The sequence below is a fragment of the Mus caroli genome, unplaced genomic scaffold (genome assembly GCF_978045245.1).
Source record: "Mus caroli unplaced genomic scaffold, Mus_caroli_1 scaffold_14, whole genome shotgun sequence".
In the NCBI taxonomy this organism is placed as follows: domain Eukaryota; kingdom Metazoa; phylum Chordata; class Mammalia; order Rodentia; family Muridae; genus Mus; species Mus caroli.
Genome location: NW_028227269.1, coordinates 17,442,119 through 17,468,042, shown reverse-complemented (window position 1 = coordinate 17,468,042; position 25,924 = coordinate 17,442,119). Strand labels below are relative to the sequence as shown.

The 25,924-nt window shown below is 43.5% G+C and overlaps 1 protein-coding gene across 1 annotated transcript; it reads right to left on the bottom strand.

Annotated features, from left to right (window-relative positions):
- Positions 1-369: 369 nt before the first annotated feature.
- Positions 370-22,888, bottom strand: LOC147001140 (uncharacterized). Its single transcript, XM_085830427.1, has 3 exons — positions 22,591-22,888; positions 4,348-4,529; positions 370-2,843 (listed from the first exon to the last, which is right to left on the bottom strand). The coding sequence occupies exons 1-3, from the start codon at positions 22,714-22,716 to the stop codon at positions 1,415-1,417; spliced, it is 1,737 nt and encodes a 578-aa protein (XP_085686553.1). The 5' UTR covers positions 22,717-22,888; the 3' UTR covers positions 370-1,414.
- Between the last annotated feature and the right edge of the window lie 3,036 nt (positions 22,889-25,924).

Sequence of the window (25,924 nt, the reverse complement as noted above, 5' to 3'; positions counted from 1 at the left end):
CAATATAGGGGAATGCCAGGGCCAAAAGAATGGGAATGGGTGGGTAGGGAAGTGGGGGGCGCTATGGGGGACTTTTGGGATAGTATTGGAAATGTAATTGAGGAAAATATGTAATAAAAATATTAAAAATCAAAAAAAAAAAAAAAGTAGATTACAAAGCCAAAAAAAAAAAAAAAACTTTTGGCTTCTTGTAAACACGGGTAGTAAATAATCTCTTACTGTCTACAAAAGAAGGGAAAGCACACACAGAGCCCAACACCAACACCACCAACAGCTGCAACAACAACAACAACAACAACAAAATACAAGGAGTTAGCAATCACCATTTATTGACTCATTCAATAAAAATAAGTTTTGATTTGGGACAAAATGTAGCTGTAAGTTGGCCCAGGACTTTGAGGTGTTTGTGTTTGAAAGCTATACAACTTTCTGTCTCAGGTTGGGGTGTGGGAGGTGAGGTTTTGAAGATAAACTTCTGAGTATACTTTTGTGTCTCTCACTGATCAGTAGTGACTTAATCCCAATAAATTCTTTTTGTTTTTCCTTTTTTTGTTTTCCCAAACAGGGTTCCACTGTGTATCCCTGGCTGTCCTGAAACACACACTAGACTAGTTGGGCCTCAAACTCAGTAATCTGCCTGCATCTGTCTCCCGAGTGCTAGGATTAAAGGAGTGCACCACCACCACCAGCCCAATAAATTCTTATCCTTTGCATTGTCCTGGAGTGTGAGTTGTGTTGAACCTCAGTGGACCCAACAATGTAAAGGCTTTACCACACTGCTGACATTCATAGCATCTGTCTCCAGTATGAACAGTCTCATAAAAAGAAGAATATACATAAAAAGAAGCTCAATAAAAAGCTTCACCATACTAAATAGATTCACAATGTTTCTACCCAGTTCAAATTCTTCCATGATGAAGATGACTACAAAATTGTGCAAAGGCTTTCCCATATTAAATATACTCAGAGGGTTTCTCCCTCAGCCTTTCAATGGCTAGGAACAGATCTCATGACCAAACCAATTCTCAGAAAAGCAAACATTTAAATTGGGGTTTCTCTGCAGTGTGGTTTGTCTTGTGTATGCCTAAAGTACTCTGACATGCAAAGGTTTTACTACGTTCATAACATTCACGTGGATTCTCACTTGTATGTGATCTTTTATGTCATCGTAGATGACCGTGACATCAAATGCTTTACACCACCGATTACCTTCCTAAGGTTTCTGTCTTCTATGTCTTCTTTAAAAATAATTGAGACTATAGAGTTGTAAAAAGTCTTTACCACATTGATTACATTCATAAGATTTTTTTCCAGTGTGGAATTTTTTACATTTTGAAGACAAGTGGGATATGCACAGGTTTTAGCACACTGACGACATTCATGAGGTTTCTATCTAATATGGGTTCTTTTATGATTATAGAGACAATAACTTTGTGAAAAGTCTTTTATCACATTGATTAGGTTTCGAAGGTTTCTCTCCATTATGGGTTCTTTTATGATATTGGAGACCACTGTGACCTGCAAAGGCTTTACCACAATGATTACATTCATAGGGTTTCTCTCCAGTATGTGTTCTTTTATGATACTGGAGACTAATGAGTTGTGCAAAGGCTTTACCACATTGATTACATTCATAGGGTTTCTCTCCAGTATGTGTTCTTTTATGACGTTGGAGATGACTGTGACTTGCAAAGGCTTTACCACATTGATTACATTCATAGGGTTTCTCTCCAGTATGTGTTCTTTTATGACATTGGAGAGTACTGAAATGTGAAAAGGTTTTACCACACTGATTACATTCATAGGGTTTCTCTCCAGTATGTGTTCTTTTATGAGATTGGAGATGACTGTGACATGAAAAGGCTTTACCACATTGATGACATTCATAGGGTTTCTCTCCAGTATGTGTTCTTTTATGACATTGGAGAGGACTGTATTGTGAAAAGGCTTTACCACATTGATTACATTTATAGGGTTTCTCTCCAGTATGTGTTCTTTGATGAGATTGGAGAACATTGTGAACTGCAAAGGCTTTACCACATTGATTACATTCATAGGGTTTCTCTCCAGTATGTGTTCTTTTATGACATTGGAGATTACAGAGTCTTGCAAAGGTTTTCCCACATTGATTACATTCATAGGGTTTCTCTCCAGTATGTGTTCTTTTATGACATTGGAGATTACTGTGCCATGAAAAGGCTTTACCACATTGATGACATTCATAGGGTTTCTCTCCAGTATGTGTTCTTTTATGAGATTGGAGATGACTGTGACATGAAAAGGCTTTACCACATTGATGACATTCATAGGGTTTCTCTCCAGTATGTGTTCTTTTATGACGATATAAATTACTGAGGTGTGCAAACGCTTTACCACATTGATTACATTCATAAGATTTCTCTCCAGTATGTGTTCTTTTATGAGATTGGAGATGACTGTGACATGAAAAGGCTTTACCACATTGATGACATTCATAGGGTTTCTCTCCAGTATGTGTTCTTTTATGACGATATAAATTACTGAGGTGTGCAAACGCTTTACCACATTGATTACATTCATAAGATTTCTCTCCAGTATGTGTTCTTTTATGACGTTGAAGATGTCTGGATTTTTTAAAGGCTTGACTACATTGATGACATTCATATGGTTTCTCTCCAGTATGGGTTCTTTTGTGATATTGAAGATGACTGGGTGTTGGAAAGGCTTTACCACATTGATTATGTTCATGTGTTTTTTCTCCAATTTGTCTTCTTATATGACATTGGAGATGACTGGGACATGAAAAGGCTTTAGAACGTTCATTACATTCATAGAGTTTCTCTCCACTATGGTTACTTACATACCTGCAATGAAAATTGGCACATGTGATATGTTTACTACATTAATTTCCCTGTTCAATCATTTCATCAAGATGAATAAAGTTTACAAATTGGTCTACTGATAAAGGTGGACCAGATCATCTGGTTAAATCACTTTATATGTTCATGGTGTTCTCCCTCATTATGGGTTGTTTTGCATCTTTCGAGATATCTGTGATGGTTATTACATGGCTGACATTTATAACATCCGTTTTATATGGGATATTTATATGATGTATTTCATGTATATGAGGAAAATGGAACAACCCAGAGCTTTATAACACTAATTGCTTTCATAATTTTTCCCTGTAGCATGAATTGTATCACATTTGAATGTGAACCAGGACAAACAACAGAATTTCCAAATTCCTAGTACCCATAAAGATTTTGTACAGTGTGAGCTTGGAGAAGTTCCCAGTAAAATTAGAAAACCAATTGATTGCAAACGTTTATCATATTCAGAATGTCTACCAAAGGCAGAATCTGACATATTTTCTCACTGCTCTGGGATAGAAAGCAGTACATTGCTTCTTTCAATATCCCTATGCTCACATGGCTTTCATCCATTGTGACACATGATATATACATTAAAAGAAAAATAACAGATGAAAGGTTTCCACATTGCATTCACACTGTTTGACTTTTTGTTCCTCATAGACATGTAATACATGAATTAAGGTTTCTCCTATGACAACACTCTTGACTCTCATAAACTGTACCCTAAACAAATGATCAATTTTAGTATAAGAATATGAGTATCACCAACTTTCCCATGGATTATTTGCTTATCTGAAGGATTTGGATATATATTTATCACTATTCGATGTGCAATATCTAAGTCTTATAAGTCTATACACATTGTCAGATCAGTATAGGTCTAATAGAGGTAAAAATTGAATAACGGTATCTCTTAAGACAATGTTTCCTTCTCTTGAGGAATGCATTGATAGATAAATCAGATAACTACATCGAGGCAGAACATTTTTTTAAGAATATTATAATTAGGGTGGCGAGATGGCTCAGTGGTTAAGAGCACAAACTGCTCTTCCGAAGGTCCTGAGTTCAAATCCTGGCAACCACATGTCCTCTTCTGGAGTATCTGAGGACAGCTACAGTGTACTTACATATAATAAATAAATAAATCTTTAAAAAAAAGAATATTATAATTATAGGTACACGTGAAGCATTGACATTTTACACTGCTGATTTTCTTCAGAGCTTCCATAAAATAGTAAAATTTCCTCAGAGGCATAATTGCATCAGCTTGCACATGAAAATTACCTTTCATTTCTTCTTGAACTTTGACAATGTCTTTCAATATGATGGTTTTCCCAAGTGTAGCCTAAAAGACAGTACCAGAAAAATGAATGATATAGTATTGGAAATAAGGCAAAATTCAAGGTACTGTGAATTTTCACATCACTGGACACTATTTATTCAGCTCAGTCTTCCTTGTTCTCAATTGAAATAACAGAGCATCATCACTCACCAAGAGACATGTCTTCCCACTATTTTGAAAAGCAAAAGAAAATTCACAGTCATACCTATAACAGTGAGGTTCCAGTAGGTCTCCAGCATCACATCTTTGTAGAGACTCTTCTGGGAAGGATCCAGCAAATTCCACTCTTCCCCAGTGAAGTTCACGTGCACATCATCATAAGTCACTGCATCCTAAAATATCCCATACATGTGTACATCACAAAGCATGGTACTGACATCACTGTAAAGTAAATGTACGCTTCCTTGACCATATATTCATGTAATTCTGGTGCTTCCTCCAGTGACCTCTGGACACAGAAGTTATAATCTAAGTACCATAACATTTTAAAGTAAATTGAGTTGAAGGTTCACCTGTGTTGCTTATGAACATTTTAAATGAATAGGGTAAAGTCTTTTGAGAGGAATTCCAATTGAGAGGGAGATGTAGGGTGAAACAGATCAACAGTACTGAGGACACATCCCAGAAATTGTAAGAAAAATCACTAACAAGAAAAATCATGGACAAGCAGGGTGTATTTGTTCATGTCTTTAATCCCAGAGTCACGGGTAGGTATACGTCACTGAGGTGGATCCCTGTCTGTTCTATGTAACACATTCCAGGACAGCAAAGTTTACATATTAAGACCCTTACTCCACTGCAAAAATCAACCACAGAGACCAAAATGATAGAAAGAACTCAGTTGTTTACTACAGCTCCTACAAAGAAGTATACATTCCCTGCACTTCTGTACTCATCTAGCAGAAACAGGAAGTGTACCGCTTTAAACTGCAACATTAGTAAAACTTTATTAGCAATCAAGGCACATTTAATGGACCAATGGACAGATGAAAATATTAGTAATATAAGTGTTGAACATAAAAAGTAACATGAGGCAGGAGAGAGTGCTAATTCAGCCATGGAAAGCTCTTGCTGGTCTTCCAGATAACGGTGGTCAATTACTAGCATTTATGTGACCCATGGCTTTATGAACAGGAGTTCTGAGCCCACCTTCCAACAACACCAAGGATGAGGCACACATGATATTCATATTCACGCACACAGGCAAAACACTCCTATTTATTTAAAAATTTCAAAACAAACACAAAAGTTTGGGGAAATATCAACACTCAGAATCCAATGACTCTGAAGCCTCAGGCAGTATTGATGTCACGAGCATATGCCATTCTAAAAAACAGAGTATAATCTATGTGCCCATGGGGTACACAGGGGGACCCAACCCCACTCAAAGGAGAAACAGAGGAGAATGGAAGGAGGGAGTCTGGGTGGGCAGGGACCTAGAGTGACAGTGATCAGGGTGATAATGAATATCTAAATTATAGGATAAACAAAAAATGAAAGAAAGAAAAAGGAAAATTTTGAGTGTGTATACACTTTCATCTTCCCCAAGATGAATCTAGAAAGGCTCCTGCATGGTTGAAATGTCTAAAGTCTCTGCTGATACTCAAGACAATATCTTGACAGCCACATCTTGTAAAATCAGAAAGCAAGTTATATATTTCCAACATAAAATGGCACTGAATACCCACTCCCATTCCAATCGATAGGAATGTGCACATAGAGAGAAAAGATTGGACAAAGGCAAGAAAAACAGCAGGGCAAACACCAAATCCTATAGCTTTGTCTCAAACACATTGGACTTCAATTCCTAAAGGCATAGATGGTGCTCTTCCTGTAACTTCTTATACATCTCTCAGTTTGGGTACTTCATCTCCCTGTAAGCATCTCTCCATGGCAGATTCCTCAATGTGTTAGTTTTCTCCACAACCTGTGGTCACAAAATGCAACTCAAGCATCAACCTCACCACTTAAATGCAAGGAACTCTCACAGAGTCTTCCCTGGGATCCTGACTTTGTCAAAAGATAGCTGGAGTGGTGCTAAACTGAAACCATAGAGAAAGAATCAATGACCATGGTATTTTCATCTTTCAGTTTCCAGAAGCGGCACAATGTGGATGATCCTGTGAAGTTTGGCTTCTAAATTAATGGACACTGCCTCCCTTGGATCACATTTGCAGCAGGTTTTCTTTAAGGTTCCATCCTGGGATGAGGAAATACTGTGAATACTCCTTCCATTAATTTAAAACACAGCAAGCAGGAGGAAGTGTTACACTCAGGGTACCTTCATAGGCATATACCCACAAGGGCATTTGCTCCACTAAGTTCACAGCCACTTTATGTATAACAGTTAGAAACAGGACAGAATGCAGATGTTCCTCAACTGAAATGTGGACACAAAAACCATGTTTCATTTACAAAATGGGATGCTATTTAGGTATAAAAAACAAGGACATCATGAATTTTACAGAGAAATGGATACAATTAGAAACTAATATCTGGAATGCGGTAACTCAGGCACAAAAGGACATGCATGTACGTACTCACTTACAAGTGAATAATAACAATAACTACAGAATATCCACACTGCACTTCATAGACAGAAAGACACTAAACGAGACAAGGCACAAATGAGCATGGTTGAATCTCACTCAGAACGGGGTATGAAAGAGACAGAAGAGGCAGATGGAAGGGAGAAAACTGGATGGGACAGTAGTTAAGAAAGTAGAAGGGGAGTGTTAGGAACAGGTGTGGTAAGAGACAAGGGAAGGACAGAGAGCCAAGAAAATGAAATAAAATCAGCACTTGCTGGGAGGGAGCAGGGCTAGGGTGGGAACATCTGTAGAATGTGCCTGAGACTATGATTGGGAGGGCACAAATGTGGCTAGGGAAGTGATCTTAGCTGAGATAGATAGCATTGAGTTATGGACCATGAAGAGGTGACATCTTGCAGTCAGGCAGAACCACCAGTGAAGTGTTCAGTACACCAAAAAAACCAAAAACCTTTTCTCCTAAAATTTGTTCTGTCTGCAAGTAAGGCAGGCACAAAGTTGAAACAGAGACTGAGGGAATGGCCAAACTATACCCGACCCAACTGGTAACCCATCTCTTGGGCAAGCACCAAGGCTGGCATTACTGAGGATAATTTGTTATACTTGCAGATAGTAGCTTAGCATCATTGCCCTCTGAGTGTCTCCATCCAGCATCTGACTGAAACATATGCAGAGACCCACAGCCTAACATTGGACAGGGCTCAGGGAGTATTTTAAAAGAGTTAGGGAAAGAATTGACGGCCTCTGAAGGAATAGGAAGTCCATGAGAAGACCCACAGAGTCAACTAACCCAGAACCTAGGAGACTCTCAGAGATGGAGCCACCAACCAAAGAGCACACACAGGCTGGGACGGAGGCCCCCACCATATATGTAGTGGATATGCTGCTCAGTCTTCATGGGGTCCCCAACATCCAGAGCAGGGCATGTCCCTTAAGCTGTTCCTGTCTGTCCAAACTGTTTCCCTAACTGGGCTGCTTTGTCTGACCTCAGTGGGAAAGGATGTGTCTAACCCTGTAGAGACTTGACATGCCATAGTTGGGGGATACTCAAGAGGTTCCCACCCTCCATGGGGAGATAAAAGGGAGTCAGTGATGAGGGACTCGGAAGGTGGAATGGGGTGGTTGTACCGATTAGAATGTAAATTGAGTAAAGAAATAGGAAGATTGAACAAAAACATATCAATAGAATAAAAATATACAAATCAAGCAATAATTTTACTCAATACTCAATATTTCAGGGAATAAGCCAAGTACAAAGATTTTTTTTTTTTTTTTTTTTGGCTAAAATATCACACAAATGACTTCTTCCTAAAGTTTTCAGTCTATTTTCCACTGAAATAGTATGATCTCAACTTCGTGTGGCTGCATTACTGTCAACACTCCAATCTTCCAGACCCTACAGGAAGAACCGATTAAGCTCCATGTACAGCTTTCTATGACTTTTGCCATCTCAATTTCTGATATTTTCCATATTCCTTCAAAAGAGACCAGAGATTCTGTCCAGCAGCAAAATCAGCTTTTGAAACAATTGTTGTTGTTGCTGTTATTGTTGTTGTTCTACCTTGCAGCTCTGCTGCTGTGATGGTTTCCTCTGAGCAGAAGCATCTCAGGTAATAAATGTTTGTTTTACACGGTTCTGTCAGATCACAGCCCATCCTACTGCGAGCTCAGACTAGAAACTGAAGCTAGAAAATGAAGGCAAAAATATTTGACAAACACTACTTCCTGCCTTGCTTTCTTGCTTGGTCACTCTCTCATGCTCTGTAGCCTCCCTCAGCCTTGAAACAGGCTGAGCTAGACTTTGACCTTGCTGCCATTAAGAAGGAGATTACCTAGTGTCTTACTCAGGGTTTCTATTCCTAAACAAACATCATGACCAAGAAGCAAGTTGGGGAGGAAAGGGTTTATTCGCCTTACACTTCAATACTGGTTCATCACCAAGGAAGTCAGGACTGGAACTCAAGCAGGTCAGAAAGCAGGAGCTGATGCAGAGGCCATGGAGGGATGTTCATTACTGGCTTGCCTCCCCTGGCTTGCTCAGCCTGCTCTCTTATAGAACCAAGACTACCAGCCCAGAGATGGTCCCACCCACAAGGGGCCTTTCCCCCTTGATCACTAATGGGGAAAATGCCTTACAGTTGGATCTCATGGAGGCATTTCCTCAACTGAAGCTCCTTTTTCTGTGATAACTCCAGCTGGTCAAGTTGACACATAAAACTAGCCAGTACACCTAGGGTAGAGACTTCTGACCTTGATGGCTCTATTTGCTCTTCTCCAATACTCTGCTTCCTGCTGAAAGGTCCTGGAGACTATCTGGAGACAAGCCCTATAGATCGCCTATGGGCTGGCTCCAGGCACAAAGAATGGGCTGGCAGATGATGGGCCTACCCTCTTTATAAGCAGGGACTCTCAGTAAACTTCAGAGGCTTTGAACAGAAAGGTTTGTCTTGGCCTCATTCTTTTGTTGCCCTTTGATCTCTTTCAGCCCCGGGCTGCCTTTCAGGGGAACCCAGTTCACATGGCCACAGGAGGCTACAATGCTCACCTAGCTCTCTCATCCAACCCATGTCCACTTGCTTCCCAATATTGCCACCCTTCATGGAAGAGTCTTCCTATATTAATTATCAACACTATCTCTCAGAGACATAGAAACCAGCCATTCTGATGAGGGCACACCTGCAACTGAGGCTCCTTCAGATGACTGTAGTCTGAAATGTTGAGTTAAAACAACTATGACAGAGAGACAATAATAAATGAGAAAGTTGTAAAACTCCAAAACCAAAGATCTAACCATATCAATTACAGGACCCCTGCCACCACATCAGGGAGTTGGAGTAGTGTCTGAGCCAGGATAAAATGGGAAGGGTTCCTGGCTCAGAGCATGGAAGGATACGATGGAATGGGGAGAAGGGAGGCTGCACTGCCCTGTGGTGTGGTGTCCTTAACCCTGGATTCCCAGGCCAGGGAGACCAAAGAGGTGGCCAAACAGCTGGAAGGTGAATAGAGGAGCAGATTGCCCACAGACCTGGAAATAAGATTGCTGGTCTAAGGAAGATATGCTAACTTTGCTGGAAGGGATGAAAAACAACCTCCCATACACTGACAGCTCCAAGTTCAAAACTACAGAGTCACATAGAGACTGAGAACAGGGTTGTTTAGAAGGGGGCAAAATGAGGTCTTTGTCCTTTCCACCCTGTTTTGCAGAGTCTGATTTTGCCCTGAATGCGGTCATAAAGAGCTCTCTGTCAGGGGCAATTTAATGGGTACAGGTCCTCTTGATAAGAGGGATTTAACCCAAGGTGGAAGGTGAGTAACTATATCAATTGGGATGGAATCAGTCTCACTTCCTCTCTCAGTAAGAGAATACTAAAGTGGCACACACATAATAGAGGGCCACGAGGGGGCAGTGAAGGCTAAGCAGCAGATTCCACCACTTGTACAGAGGAGAAAATGAAGACAGAATGGCAGCTGTGAGCCATGGAGCAGGGTTCCAAGACTACTGTAACTTCCCAGAAATTAAGACCAGGGGCATACAACCCCTGTTCCAGGGCCTGGAACATCTTCCTAGCCCTTTGTAGCTAGGACTCTCCAGCATTTCCACTTCACTGGAGTTCCACATTCACTATGTTCATCTCACTCCACAAGTACTCAAGAAAAATAAAAAAACCAAGGTACACAGACACATTTCTGACAGACAGGTCACTGATACAAAGAACAGCAATGACACATCCTAACAGCAGTCTCTCAACCCTTCCGATGGGAGTCCTGAGGGTCTTGGGGGTCCAGTCAAAGCATCAAGGTTTTATGCCTAACTCACAGAAACTGCAATGACCAGCACAGAGCCTATTGCAATGCAAATAAACAGAGGTCTTTTTTATGAGCTCAGTAACAAGGACTCTCAGCAGTCAAACTCCCATTAGGTACAAACTGAGAGATCAAGTCTAGAGGTTTTGAGTATATATTGTAGTTACAACAAGAGTGGGGAGTTTGCATACAAATCAGCATTGTAATATTTTGAAAACTGTATGTCTGACATAATGTGCAGGAACCAAGCAAGGGGGGCAAAAAAATCTGACAGCCATGATGGGTAAGCTGTTTTTGTTTTTGTTTTCTATAGGAGGTCTTAGTTATCTCTAGGTAGCTTGACCCTGCTGATGTACCTTAACTGGCTGTTGATAAGGGGATTTTGTCATGGGATTTTTGCTGGAATGTACAAATGTACATTCTCAAAAAGCAAACTGTTTGGGATTTACAAACTCATCTCTGTTGCTGAGCCCCTGATTATCGACAGAAACTCCTGGATAACCACAACCATGCCTGTCTGTAGACTAGACTTTGTCCAAAGACCTACCACACTATCTGTTACTGCAGACCCTAATATCAGCTACCCTTAACACTGGAAAAGAGTAGCAGTGTAATTTTCCTCTCCTCCTGTGCAAGACTCCTATAGACACCATAGACAATCCCCACCTGTCCATCCATTCCTGCCTCATCCCTGTGTCTCAGCCCCCACTTGGGCAGATACTCCCTGTTCAACCACATTCCATGCCTGAAAGGACACAAGGTAAGCTTCCATAGATCAACTTCATGAATGATTTTTTATCCCAGATTCAATTTTCCCAGTTGTTCCAACATTGTATTAAACACCATGGGCTGCTTGATCTCTCTCCTGACTATGTCTCCTTGTGGATTACTAAGATCTTCTGTTCTTGCCTATTGCTTCTCCCAGCTTTTAATATCACAAAGCATCCCCTGTTGACCATACTCACCAAATAGGTCAGTAAAATAGGAAACTGTCAGTGAACACTCTCTTCAAATCCATGTATCAAACAGTAACCCAGGAACAAAACTCCCACCCAAAAAGACAAACCCAGAGGCCAGTACCTAGGTCAATAATCACCCAAACAGAGATGGCTACACACCAGCATAGCAACATAGAGAGTAACAGCCAGGAACAATTGCAACCAAGAAATCCAAGCTATCCCATCACAGCAGGTCTGAGAAATTAAAGCATGCAACAGATAAAGTGCAAAAGAGGTTGTTTGGGGGAAGGGAGAGGAGTGAGAACCTGGGGAAGGGATAGAAATACACAAGAGGACCTGCAGACAGACACACAGACAGGGAGGAGAAAGAGAGCCATGAGGGGAGAGATGACAGAGAGTGTGCATGTGCAGAGAACAGGGACAGGGAACAAAAATAGAGATCTGCTATAGCTGGTGGTCCATGTATATAAAGCACGCCTGACAACAGACACAGGGGATGGAGGCAGGAAATGACATAAGCAGTTGCTAAGTCCCTAAGAGCAGGACATGAGATTACCTGACAACTACAGAGGCAAGTTTCACCCACAGAACAGGAAAGGAAGACAGAATCTCAGGGATTCAAGAGGAAGAGAAAAAATTGATATCTCAGTCAAAAAATGTGGATTCTAAAAGTTTCATGGCAATAAACAACTAGGACTTCTACAAAATATGTGATGGCGAAAATTACAAACGATTGGAATAGAAGAATATCAACTCAGAGGTTTATCATTTTTCAATAAAACCACAAAAAAATTCTGAAATTATTAAAGTCCCTTTGCCAAATAATACTCAACTCACTAAACATATGATGTAAAAAATATGAAAAAACTGCAACAGAAAAAAAATTAACAAAACCTAAACAAAACAAAAACAAGTATAATGTATGAAATCAGACCTATTAGATTTTTACCTGTCTTCTTAATGTATACTAAAAGACAAAGGGGTTTGGACATGTGTGCTACAGACTCAAAGAAACCACCCTTGTTTTCACAAGCCAGCCTAACTAAGGTCCAAAGGATTTGGGCAATGATGGGGAAGTTATTCAGAGGTCACCCCGATGGAGCAAGTGAGAAGCAACACGAGAGACCTCACAGGTGCTCACATATGACTTATACTTCCCATCCAGCCCCAGAGAGGACTCACCACCCCAGCTTCCACTGCTCAGCACCACCATGCCCCTATCCTCTGTGGGCAGTAACCCTGTGCTCACCATGCCTCGAAATCAAGGGCTTCCCTGAGGTCCTCTCACAGCACCCAACAGCAGAGCTCAGAGCAGGACACAGAGAACCATTCAAGCCTGCACAGCCACAGTGAACCTGGGGAAAGGCACCGGGAAGATCCCGCCTCCTTGTCTGACTGGCAGGTCTGCCTGTGGAGATCTTGATTGGCCAGTGGGCCTCACCCTTCTTTATGGTTAAAGTGTGCTTCATGTCCAGGGCCACACCTTTTCCAGATCTCAGGTGTGGTTTGCACTACATTAGCATTTGAGCCAGTCCCCAAGAGGACTCTCACCCCTCCCAGCCCTGGGGGAGAACTCACCATTCATGTGGGGCACTGGGCTGTGCACAGACAGGCAGGTCTCCAGTTGAGCTGAGGTCTGAACCCCAGGAGGGTGATAATTCACCTATGTGACAAGGAAGGTATCAATTCCCTCATGCTTCTGGAACTCAGGCTCCTGCCTAAGTTACAGTCCCCCACCCACACCCCAGCAACCACAAGAGAAGCCTGGCTAAAAGTCATGTAGGCAATGTCCCAAGCTTCTGACCTTCAGGCTAAACTCCTCCCCAGTTACCTAGCAACAGTAAAGACCATAAAAAGGGCTGTTCAGCCCTGTCTATCTCTCTTGCTCTCACTCCTTTGATCTCTTACCTCTCATTTCTTGCACTCCTCTCTCCTCTTTCCTTTCTCTTTGACCTCTCCTCTCTCCCTCTTACTCTCTTTCTATCTAGCCTTCCCCCTTCTAGCCTTCTAGAGGGGCCTCTCTCTCTCTCTCTTCTACCTTCTCTCTTTCTCCCTGCCTTTCTATAATAAAGCTCTAAAACTATAGAATGTCTCTGTTAATCAAGGCCCACTGCCCTTGGAGGATGGGATAGGCTTTCTTGTAATGAGCCCTTTCTACTCTCCAGATGGAAGGCCTTCATGTGCTCCACTGCAGATCCACTGTGCTCACTCTCACAGGTGTGGGAACCTCTCATCCCTCATCCCTTTCTCCCATAACTCCAGGGCTTTAGAAAAGTATCCCTGGGGCTCCCAGGTTGGGCTGCCCCTTGTTCAGACCCAAAGAGTGGGTCAAAGGCTTAGATGCCCACTCAGGGCTGAGTTGAAAGTGAATGGCAGCTCTCCCACATCTCTGTCCAGAGCATAGGTGGAACTCTGGCAGAGCGTGGGCCTTCCCCCCCCCTCCCCTTTCCTTTCTTCCCCCTTTTAGTTGCCAACACATTCCAGCTCAGGCTAGCCAGCTGCCTGCTCCTGCCCACTGTGAGTAATGATCCTCCATTACCAGGACCTGACTTCAGACCTTGCCTGAGCTTGCCTCACATCACTTGCCTTCTTCTTCCTGAAATCCAGGGGAAGAGCATGCATAGCCCATTACCCAAGGTGCAGTGGGGTTATCAATCTGAGTGAGAGGGTGCCCAGGCAATGAACATTAAAGAGGGATTTTAGGAAACAAGAGTTTTGTTTGTGGCTCAGTGCTAGGCTCAGGGAGACTGCAGCTCCCTTTCCCAGATGATAGGAACCAACCAACCCTGGGAGGAAAGCCACAAACGTAAGGGAAACACTGATGAGCCCTCTTGTTAGCCAGCACATCAGCATCAGTGGCAAAGTAGAGAAAAGCCACAGTTGTATTAGGACAGGTTCTCTAGATAAACATATCTCAAATCAGAATGAATTTCTCTGTGGATACAGAAAGGAAATTTAATACAATGTCTCTCTAATGTCTATAATAGAAAGGTTCTTGGCCAAGGGAACTTAGAAAAATCAAGGACGGGTTATCTCATGTTGCAGGATATTGCAGCTGATATTCACTATGTACCAGAATTCTGAAGAAATAAGTACTTTCCAATGCCAATTTTAAAAATCAAACTAGCAAATCACCATTTCTAAAATACAAAAATAGGGCAAGTATAAAAAAATGAAAGAACAACCCTGTTCATTGTCTTTTATGTATGTAGGATGCCAAAAGAATCTATTGCCTAGACTGAAAGTGGATCTGATGATCTCAAAAGATCAAGAATAAGAAATGGTTTCTCACTTCAAAAGGTATAATGAACACATTTCCCTCACAGTAAGCAGGGTTAGACTTAGGGTTAGCCTATTAGAGGGTTAAGGTTAGGATTAGGGTTCTTAGTGTTAGGGTTGTTAGAGGCAAGACAATGGTCAGGAAGCAGGGGTGAGCTGAACTGGAAGGTTTATTATTTATTTGTTATTAATTTATTCTTTGACAATTTCATATGTGCACACAGTATATCTTGATTGTTTCTATCTCTCATTCCTACCTCTACCTACATCCTCTCTGACACTTGCACCTTCATGTCTCCATTGTGTCTTCTTTTTCCTCCTAGTTCCCCCATTTCTCCTCCCTCTCCATCCCCTCCTCCTCTTCTTCTTCTTCTTCTCTTCTTCCTCCTCCTCCTCCTCCTTCTCCTTCTTCATCACCATCACCATCGTTACTAAGGTCACTTAGTGCTGCCTGATGGAATATTACTCAATATCTGTTAGGCTGGATCTTGTGCATATAAATGGAATGGCACTGCCCAGGGTGCAATGGTCACATTATATCCAGAAAGCAAGTGTTTTACCAAATGTGTCCTCTGATGCTCTTTGTACCCCCTCTTCTGCCATGTTCCAGTGGGCATTAGTTGGAGACTTTTTCTTTGATCTGAGAAGAATGGATCCTGATGATTAGGACAGCCCTAGGTGGAAGGTCTGTCCCTAACAGTTACCTTAATTGGCATGGTTTAGCTTGTGCCCCTCTAAGAAGAGCAGCCACCACACACAGATCTCCTGGCCTCGAAGACCCAGCCTGAGTCATTCACTATGAGGCCTTTATGTACACAACCCAGATGGTTTTCTGGAACCCACAGCCCTAAGGGACCAGGTATATTATTAGACAACTCACTCTGTGGCAGTGAAGGCCTCTCAGTAAACGCCTCTAGAGGTTACAGAGGCAGCTCAGTTGGTAGAATGTTTGCCTGGCATTCAAGAGGCTCAGGGTTTGATCCCTGGCACCACATAAAACAAACATGATAACACATGCTGTAATTGCAGCCTTCAAAGGTGGAAGCAGAGGCAGGAGGATCTGAAATCCAAAGGTATATTTGGTACATAGAGTTCAAGGCAACCCTGAAGCCCTGACTAAAAAGTAAAACAAGAAAAGAAAAGCCTCTAAAAAAAGGGCCTCTAATGCCTCCCCAGGGGTTAGCACTTGATATCTCTGGAGTTGTCAGTCTTGGCTCCTCTAAGTTGACAACAATGGAAGCTGGCCTGCAGAGACTCAATGGACACCAGCTTGCACTAAGGAAAACCACCTCTGTACAGTGAAAGGACATTGAAGAACCAACCAGAGTGGTCAGAACTCCTGTTTTGTCACCTGCTGAAACCCAGAGTCACATGACTCCATGGTGCCTATATGACCTCTCCCAAAAAGAAATAAACTTAAATAAGCCCATTTAATGCTTTCTTACTTTACAATTACTTTTCTTTATTTTTTGAAATTGTAATATAATCTCATCGTTTCTATTCTCCAAACCAACCCACATATCCCTGCTTCCTCTCTTTCAAATTCATAACCTCTCTTTTCATTTGTTATTTTATACATACATGTATATTCCCTAAATATGTAAACACAGCCTGCACAATCTGTATAAAATTATTTATATGTCTGGCTTCGGTGCTGACCATTTGGTATTAGGCAACCAACTGGCAAAAGCACATTTTCTTAACATAGAATTAAAGTTCATAAAAATGCTAGTTATAGCCAGGTGTGGTGGTACACATCTTTAATACCAGCACTCAGGAGGTAGAGCCAGGTGGATTCCTGGGTTCGAGGCCAGACTGGTCTACTAAGTGAGTTCCAGGACCCCCAGGGCTATACAGAGAAAACCTGTCTTGAACCCCCCCCCCAAAAAAAAACACCCAAAACCAAAAACAAACAAACAAACAAAAAACAAAAACAAAAAAGACTGCTTTCAATACAAGTCCTCCAGCCAGTCAATCTTTACAGTAGACCTGGTCTCTACCACTAAGGCATGCTGGACAGTGCCACTTTTACCTTGGGGATGATAGGAGACCCATGCTTCAAGTACCAGGGAATGACACCCAGTTCAAAGGACACTTCAGCACTGCCACCACCGTAGCACCCAAATGAACCCCTACTCCCTTGCTGGTCTCCCCACCTTTCTCCTGGGACTAGGAACAAGCACTGAAATGTCTTTAAACTGTGAAGCAGTGGCTGGAGAAATGGTTTATTGTAAGAGAACTTCCTGCTCTTCTGGAGGTTCCAAGTTTCATTCCCAGCACCCACAACCAAGAAATTCACAGCTGCCTACTACTCTGGCTGCATAAGCTCTAAGGACATCTGCATTCTGAGTGTCACACACAGATACAAATCAATAAAAAGTAAATCCTAAAGAGGAAATCAGACCATAGGAGTCTGAGCCCCACACCCTCTAACAGCTTCGCACCATTCCACAGCCAAAGTGCAAATTCTCTCCCCAAGGTAAAGCCCAGTGCTATCTGGACCTAAGCCACCCCTCCACACAGGCCCCTCTGCTCTCCCTCACCTCTGATCACAGGCCTTCTCTCTGCCCTGATACTCACACCTCAGGCCTTTTCCAGGACTCCTCTTTCCCCAGGTCTTTGCAAGCAGGCAGCCTCTACATTCCAGACTGCTCAAAGGTCACCTCTCCAGAGACTTCAGTTTCCTCCCTTCCAAAACCACATCCTTTCCCCAAGTTATGCATAACCTTGACTTATCACTTCCTGGCACACAACATGACATAATCACCTGTCTATCAGTGATTATCAACTAGGGAGGAGCCTTTTACAAATATAAAAGCTCCAGGCCTCACCCAAATCATATGAAATCAGAATTTAGGAGACAGAACCAGGTTCTTCCAGTCCACAGACACCCCCTCCCCCACGCGGCAACTCTGAACACAGCCAGGACTCAGGGCAGCCTACAACAGTACTTTCAAACCCTGGTGCACACACTGCTCCTGAGAGTGCTGTTAAAATGCACACATTATTTCCACAGCTCTGCCATGGAACCTGAGGCTCTGCAAGTTCCACACCACACTGACTGGTGCTGTCAGGTGAAGCATTTTGGAGTTGCAAGGACCTAAAACTGTGCTCATCAACAGGACTTCCTGCAAGTATGGAGAACAAAGTCCTGAATCTACATCACACAACAGAGTGGCCACTAACCCATGTCGCCACCAAGCATCTGAGACAGAGTAATGTTAGCAAAGAGCTGACTTCATTCTTGGGCTACAATGCTGACCAAAAGCCAAAAGTGCAATTCCCCACCATGAAAGGCCTCTGTAAATTCTTGGCCTAAGGAGCCTTCTGCAGTCTGGATGGATAGGAAAATTCCACCAAAGGCCTAGTTGATCACCAGCCCAAGAGTGGATAAATATTTCCCTAAGGTAGGGACACAGATATGGAAGACTGGATTAAACCACCTTGGAGCCTCTTACACCAGGCTTCCATTCAAGGCCCTTTCATCCACATCCCTGATCATATGTAAGCAGTTCCAGTCTTCCTGTTCTCTATATCATGGCCATAGATTCTCTGATCACATGTAAGCAGTCCCAGTCTTCCTGTTCTCAATATCATCACCATAGATGCTCTGATCACATGTAAGCAGTCCCAGTCTTCCTGTTCTGTATATCATCGCCATAGATGCTCTCACAGACATGGCCTCACGTCACTGATCTGCCTGGAGAGTCGGTTTCTCCCCACGGAACCACAGATTCTTTCAAAGAGAAGAGATGTCTAATCCCTTCACCTAACACACAGCAGCAGGTCCCAAATGAACCACAGCAAGAGCTGGGATGCACAAGGAGTGGTATCATAGTAACTGCACTACTAATCATAAAAGAGAAATTGAGTTCAGCTGGAGGGAAACCAATTCCACCCTAACTGATTCAAAACGTTCCAGAGACACCAATTCAGATTTCAGGGCAGCATAAAATGATTGCCTGTTAACCTACTCCCTTCCAAGGATACACTGAGAAAAAGGGGGCATCCTTCTGACCATAGATTCAAAATCTGTTAGCCTGGGATTCTGAAGGCGCTGGTTTACAAACAAGTCACAAAGGACTACAACTCAGAATCAAATGCAAGGCCAGTTCCCACTGGAAATGCTGGACGGAGCCTGGCCCCATGAACAACATCCCCCTGGGAGTCTGTACAGTCCAGATGTTCATTCTCCTTTTGCAGTTAAAACAGCAAAGCGATTTCCAAGGTAACCAAGAACAACAGAATAAGAGACTCATGGCCATGGAAGGAAAAAGTTAAATTTTGATACTTAAGAGTCAATATCAAATTTTTTTTTTAAAACTACATCAATGCCAAATAAACAGGGTAGGAATGAATGGAGCTATGAAGAAGCCCTAACAAACAACAGGAGTGTCCCAAGAATGCACACAATGTTTCTCTATTTCCAGAGTATTTTGAAGTAACCAGAGGCTTAAATAAACTAAGATATAAAAATCAAAGCTGGGAAGAGGGTGGGGGGTGGCGGGGCTCAGTTTTCAGATTTATGCCACAACTACTTATTTTCTCCCTTATTTCCAAAGCACAAAGCTGACACCAGTTGCGCTTCTGCACTTTGCAAACTGTGCAAAGTAAGTCACCCAGAGAAAGTCATCAGGAAGTGAAAAGTTTCAAACCACCTACACTCTCACCTGTTACCAAGACAATAAGTTCCTTAGAGAGAATGCATGGGGGCTGGGAAGGCAGCTTAGGGTGTCAGGTGCTTGCTGCACAAGCCTGTGAACCTGCATGGGGATTCCCAGGATTCAGGGGAAGCAGAGACAGGCTGTGGGGAACTGATTCAGGAAAGCTTTGCAAGTTCAGCCTCTGGCCTCGGTCAGCACAGGAACCATCACACACACACACACACACACACACACAAAAACCCATCCACACACAGGCACACCTAGGAGGAGGGACAACAATTTTCATTTATATGCACACCTTCATCCATTCATCCATTTTCTTCTCCCCTCCTCCATTCTCATTCCAGGGTCTATACAGTAATTACAGTGAAATCTGGTAAAGCAGCTACCATTTACTAAGTCTACTGTGTACTGTACCAGAACCTTCAGAAATAGACATGATTATCTAGACTGTGAACTGGACTGAAAACTGTAAAAGAGTGTGTGGGTGGGGAGGGTCTCATCCCAATTCATACAACTGGAAAGTGATGGAGCCTGACTTGGAGGTGGCTGATCTAGCTATGGGCAGTTTTGAGAAAGCACCATCACTAAGCATTAGAAAAAGCCATGCAGTTTGAGAAAGCAGCATCCAGCCAAGTTTAAACTCCACTTGCTGTGTCTATAACTTGAACTAATCTCCTAGCCTCAAATTCCTTATCTGCACAGCAGGGATAGAGATTAAACACAACAGTTTGATACCTGTAATACAGGTCAGGCACTGGCTAACTACTGACATTCTAGCTACAGGTGTGCAGTCAAGAAAGCCGATTTCAGTCAGAAAATGACAACAGTTAAACATATTCTCCATTGGGAGCAATCAGGTTTGCCAAAGTTAATCAGATAAGTTTACCTATTCCATAACTCATTTAAGTAGAAGACCAGGGACTTATTTTTTTAGTTGTATTTCTATGAAATGCATAACTTTTTGTACGTCCCAAAACCTACCCTAATGTCTCATCTGACCATAAAAAAACATTTGTTTAAAGTCTAAGTATTGTAAACATGGTGTGTTATTACACTAGACAGAGAACAACTTTTTGTTTTGGAAGTAAACATTAAATAATGTAGGAGGAGAAAGAAAGCATTATTTTAAGTAATCCACACTGAGTCCTTTCACCCTTCAAATCAGTTCATACACACTATTATCTTAGAGTGGATGCTGGCCTCACTTAAAATGAGATAAGCCTGCAAAGAGTTCAGGTTTTCCCTGTTTCCAACTCAAATCCATTTTCTGCTTTGGAGGCTGAGTGAAGCCAGCCTGCAATTTAATAGAATGACCAAATCCAGTCTCTCTTTAATCTACTCAGTAACTGAGCTCTTGGGTAATCTCCTGCACTGCATGGAAAAGCAGCTTTGGGTTCATCCAAAATAAACTAAAATTAATCAGAGAGGCCATGCCTACTTTAATTGCAACTCGTATTTTCCTGGCTTTCCAACATCTGCCAGTATTACTGATACCTAACTGATTCAATACAATGAGAAAAGCGTCCTAACCTTATAAACATGGGCTGTCTTTAAAGGACATCAGACACAAGTGTCCTTTCCACATAGGGAATCCTACCTTTTTGGATGTAATTATTTTCATAAGTATTAATGATGCATTTTCAAAACACTGTGACTATCTTCCTAGTGCTTTGCAAGGGCCCTCATGGGGGAGGGGCTCTCATCCCCCACCTGACTCATTAAAGGCATCAGTGGCACCTAAAGACCAGGCTGAGAAAAGTGGACTAAAGCAATCTGCTCTCACTGAATTTGCTACAAAAGATTTACAAGCAGATCTTTGGGAAGACGGGAGAGAGAAAAAAGGGGGACTAGGGTGAAGGAGAAGAACGGATACCCTAGCTCACTTCCAAGAGCAGGATGCTGAACCTAGTATTTTTCATTTCCTGACTGTGTAGGTCTACAAAGACAAATATTTTACACGAAAGAATAATAGTCTAGTCCCCCACCCCACTCCCCGCCCAGCCAAAGCCTAATAGCGATTGCTTTGTTCAACCAACGGGAAAGGATGTAATGACATAGCTTAATTTAAAAGCTCTCCGAACACCAACCTCTGGCAAGAGTATTTTAAAATGTCTACCTTGATCTTAAAATTCTGAGCAAAAGAAATGTAGTCATCGGTTCACTACTGCTACACATGTGTGTCTCGTTCTCCAGCTACCTTTTGTGAGTCCGGCTGGACGAACAAAGCCTACAGAGCTGAAAACACGAAACTCTAAATTCTGTTGGGGAGGTAAAGAAAATGATGTAAGTGAGGCTTTCCCAAGCTATGGACAGCCGTGGTCTCTGGACTCACACAGCCTCTTCCAAGCCTGCTTCAATTTTCAACCCAAACTGCTTCCTTCTCGCAGTCCCTCTTCCCCAGGATCTGGAGAGCTCGCGGCTTAGCCACTCAATACAATGACTATGCAGGTCCTTTCCAGGTTAAGGGCACAGGAACTGATCATACTGTCAACAGGCACCACACAGGTAGCCCAGAAGCGGCCACCAAAGACCTTTTGGACCTCAAAGAGACCATTCTCCACATCCCTCTACAGCGCTGCTCTGTGGCAAGTAGTGGGCACTGCCAGGCCTCCCAAGATGGGATGGGCACCCGTGCCTAAGCAGCTTGGGGTCCCTGGATCTGCTCTACATGTTGGCTCAGAAGCCACTTCTGCCCCCGCCGGGCTACTTCAGGAACAAGTTGGAGAGGTCCTGAACAAGTTGGAGAGACCCATCACTTGAGGGCCGCAGAGCTCGCAGGGGTCCCCGGCTCGAAGCTGCCACAGACTCTGCAGCCGAAATTAACCTGTCCGAGGATGGGAGCAAAGAACCTGAAACCCTGCACTGGAAATGGGAACAGACAGGAGCGTTCCCAAAAAAGGCCCAAGGTGGCCAAGCAGCCTCTCCCTAGAGCAGGGAACAAAGGGCTTCTGTGTTGGGCACTGCTGGTCCGGCTGCGTCCGGCTTTGGGGTACCAAAAACTTTTCCCGGGTGTGGGCGCAGGCGGAGGGCACTGGGTATCGGGCACCAGGCGCGGAAGCCTAGCGGGTCCCCAGGACGCAGCGAGATCCCCGCGACCCTAGCCTCCCGCCTGGCGCGGGCGACGCTACCGCTCACCTCCTCGATGGCCATTACGGCGTTCCCGCACTGGGCCGTGCGCGTGGTGAAGCTAGAGGCCGTGGGGGCCTTGTAGTCCTCAAGGGTCTCGGCCACGAATTCCGACACGGAGATCTGGTCCGGCATCGCCGCGGCGCCAGGGCGCGGACTGCGGCCGCCTCAGTCGCCCAAGGCGCGGGCTCCGACCCCGCCGCCGCTCAGGGACTTGAACAAAGGGAAGCGCGGGTGCGGAAGTCGCCGCGGGGCGCGGGAGCCACCGCGGGAGGCCCGGTGGCAGCAGGGGCGCGCGCGGCCTGCAGCTCTGCCCGCTGTGCTCCGGGAGCCGCAGCTTCCGAGTCCTCCCAAAGGAGCCCAGACGCGGGCGCGCACAGGCAACAGGAACTGCGCGCCACCAAGCCGCTGTCCCGGACGCATCCGGCGGAAAGGGAGGGCCCGGCTGGGGAGGGCACGGAGGCCCGCCCGGCGGGGCGGGGCGCAGGCTTGGCCGCCAATCGGGGCGCCCGCCGCTATCGCGTCGCCAGGAAGCGGAGGCCTCAGCAAGGAGGGCTATGTGCGCTCAGGGCCTGTCGGTGGCTGTGGGCTGCTGGGTTGTGTCTGCCTTCTGCAAGTGCTGGGGTTCCAGGGCGCGCCCTCTCATGAGCTGGGGTGCCCAACTCCCACCCCGCACCCGCCATGACCTCTAGCAACATTGCCCAGAGGGCGTGGAGTGGAACCGGGGATACTGGCTTCCCAGCTGGAAGGGAGCCCACCCTTTTGCTCCCCAATCTCACCATTAGTCTCAGAACCCCCTGAATTCCCCATCAGAACCTCAGGAAAGTGCCAGTGAGACAGTGTGGGTTGCTTGCCCCCTACAAGACAGTGAAATCCTCCAGGGCACTTTAGCAGGACAAGATGTAGGGACAGCTAGTTGGGGATGCAATGACAGGGACCATGTTCTGTTTGTGCTCCTTCTCACAGCCTTAAGAAGCCAGGGATAAAGGGTAAAGTCAGGTGTTTTGCATAGGGAGTTGACCATGATACAAGCCGAATGGGAATTCAAACCCATGACCTTTGACTTGGAAGAATACTCCAACCCCTATTAAGCATCCTGTTTCCTAAGCTTGTACAATTAGGGACACTCCCAGTTACCTGAAGACAGTTTCAGGGTGCTAGGCCAGGCTTCACCCTGAGAAAATCATAGAATGCACTGATGTGGTGTGGGAAGTGGGGGATACCCAAGAGAACCAGAGGTAGAGATGGTTCTCAGAGAGAACTCCTACCCACAGCTGACTGATCACAGACACAACTGGGCCAATAAATCATCTGAATTAGGACATTTTCATCTATATCTCATTCAGGAATTCTCAGCTGTATTTTATTTTATTTTTTTTTCACATTTTGTGTTCATTTTAATGATAAAAAAGGGCACAGGAGAAAAAAACCTGATATTTCACTTACATTGCATAACAAGCTAACCAAACTGGACTTGGGGGATGAACTATAAAACAAATCATTTTATATATCTTCCTAGGACTATTCTTCAATTAGACTTCTGTATTTCAAATAAGGCTGAGGTATAGTACACTAAGAGGCAAAAAAAGAATAGTGCCAAAGTAACAGATCCCCAAAACCAGACCCCATGTCAGAACACATCATAGAGCAACCATTTATCAGATCAGAGCCTCAGCTGTATTTTAAAAACTCAGAGGTTCTGAAGACACTAGTCAAAAATCACACCCTCTAACTCCCCAAGACAAGAGGCACGGTTACTGCTGCTGCCAACAATACAGCCTAGAGAAACTTTACAAAAACCTTTTGTGGGTCTGAAAAGAAGGGAATGTGAGGGACATTATAAGCCCAACATGGGAAATAAAAGTGGTCTCCTGCTGCCATAGGACAGTAGACCAGTCCATCTTTTTAAGGCTCCCATGTACAAATCTGCTGTATGAGGTGGGAGCTGAGGTCAGACATTATGTATGGCTTCTGGTATTTTACCAGCACTGCCTGTGAACATCCTTCCATTTAGTGTCTCAGGGACACACCTATCTCAGCATGTATAACTTGAGGATATTGTGTTATAGTACAGGCTCTCCTCCACAAGGCAATTTCTGATCCCTCTGCCTCTCTTCCCACCTATAAGTGCTTTTGTTCTTCTCTGAAATTGAAGAATATTCCCTGTGACTTTTCAAGGTTTTATTTTTGGAGACATCGTCTCTGTGATGCCTTGGGAAGTTAAATGAAAGTAGTGTTTTTCCTTGACATGATATAGTACCAGTCAAACTAATCAATGTGTCTAACACACACACACAGACACATAGACACACAGATACACAGATACACACACACAGACACACACACAGACACACACACACAGAGACATACACATAGACATATACACACACATACAAACACAGGGACACACACATAAACACACAGACACAGAGAGACACACACACGAGACACACACACAGAGACACACACAAAGGGATATACACACACAAACAGAGACACACACTCACACAGACATGAACATAATTTAAGGTTTAAGTTGAACAGGAATCAAGGGAGCACTACCCACTCCTTTGTATGTGGTACTGAGGATTGAATCCAAGGCCTTGAACCTATAGGCAAGTGCTCGAACACAGAGTTACTACCCCAGCCCTCATTTACATATTTTTAATGCATCGAGAAAAGAAGATGCTGATATTACCATTACAGACACGGACACCACTAAGTTTATTTTTAAAAAAACCTGAAATATCTATTTCTAAAAATAATTCTTGTTGGGCATGGTATCAAATCCCTTTAACCCCAGCACTCAGGAGTCAGAGACAGGTTGGTCTCAATGAGTTTAAGGACAGCCAAGTCTACAAAGTGAGTTCCAGGATAGCCAGGGCTCTATACAGAGAAACCCTGACTCAAAAAAGATATAATAATTCTCAAGGATAAAATTGTCCTAAAACTGATTTGAGGCAATATACAATTTCACTTGTCCCATACTATACAAACATTTATGTTTTGCTGTAAAATATAAATGCCTTTGATCATACACTATTCTTGTAGACCTCACTAGGGGCTTGGTTCAAAATACATACCACGTAAACCTATGTTAGTTTTAAAGCCTGAGAAATTATGAATCCATATATATTTGAGCCTATATTTTTCATATAAAAGACTATACTCATATTATTTTTTCCCTTGGGTGTACTGGTCTGTTTCTGTGGCTATAATATACCTGAGGTTGAAATTTTTGAAGAAGAGGAGGTTGGCTAGGATGTTGCCCAAATGGTACATTGTTAGTGCTTGTCTGGAGTATATAGAGCCTGTGGGTTCATCTCTACACCGGGAGAAAATA

Excerpts from the sequence above, each read along its gene's own strand:
- LOC147001140 (XM_085830427.1), bottom strand. The coding sequence starts at position 22,716 with ATGCCGGACCAGATCTCCGTGTCGGAATTCGTGGCCGAGACCCTTGAG. Across the intron at positions 4,530-22,590 it reads CCGTAATGGCCATCGAGGAG|GATGCAGTGACTTATGATGA; the intron begins GTGAGCGGTAGC and ends GGGATATTTTAG. Across the intron at positions 2,844-4,347 it reads GTGGGAAGACATGTCTCTTG|GTATGTAAGTAACCATAGTG; the intron begins GTGAGTGATGAT and ends TTTTCATTGCAG.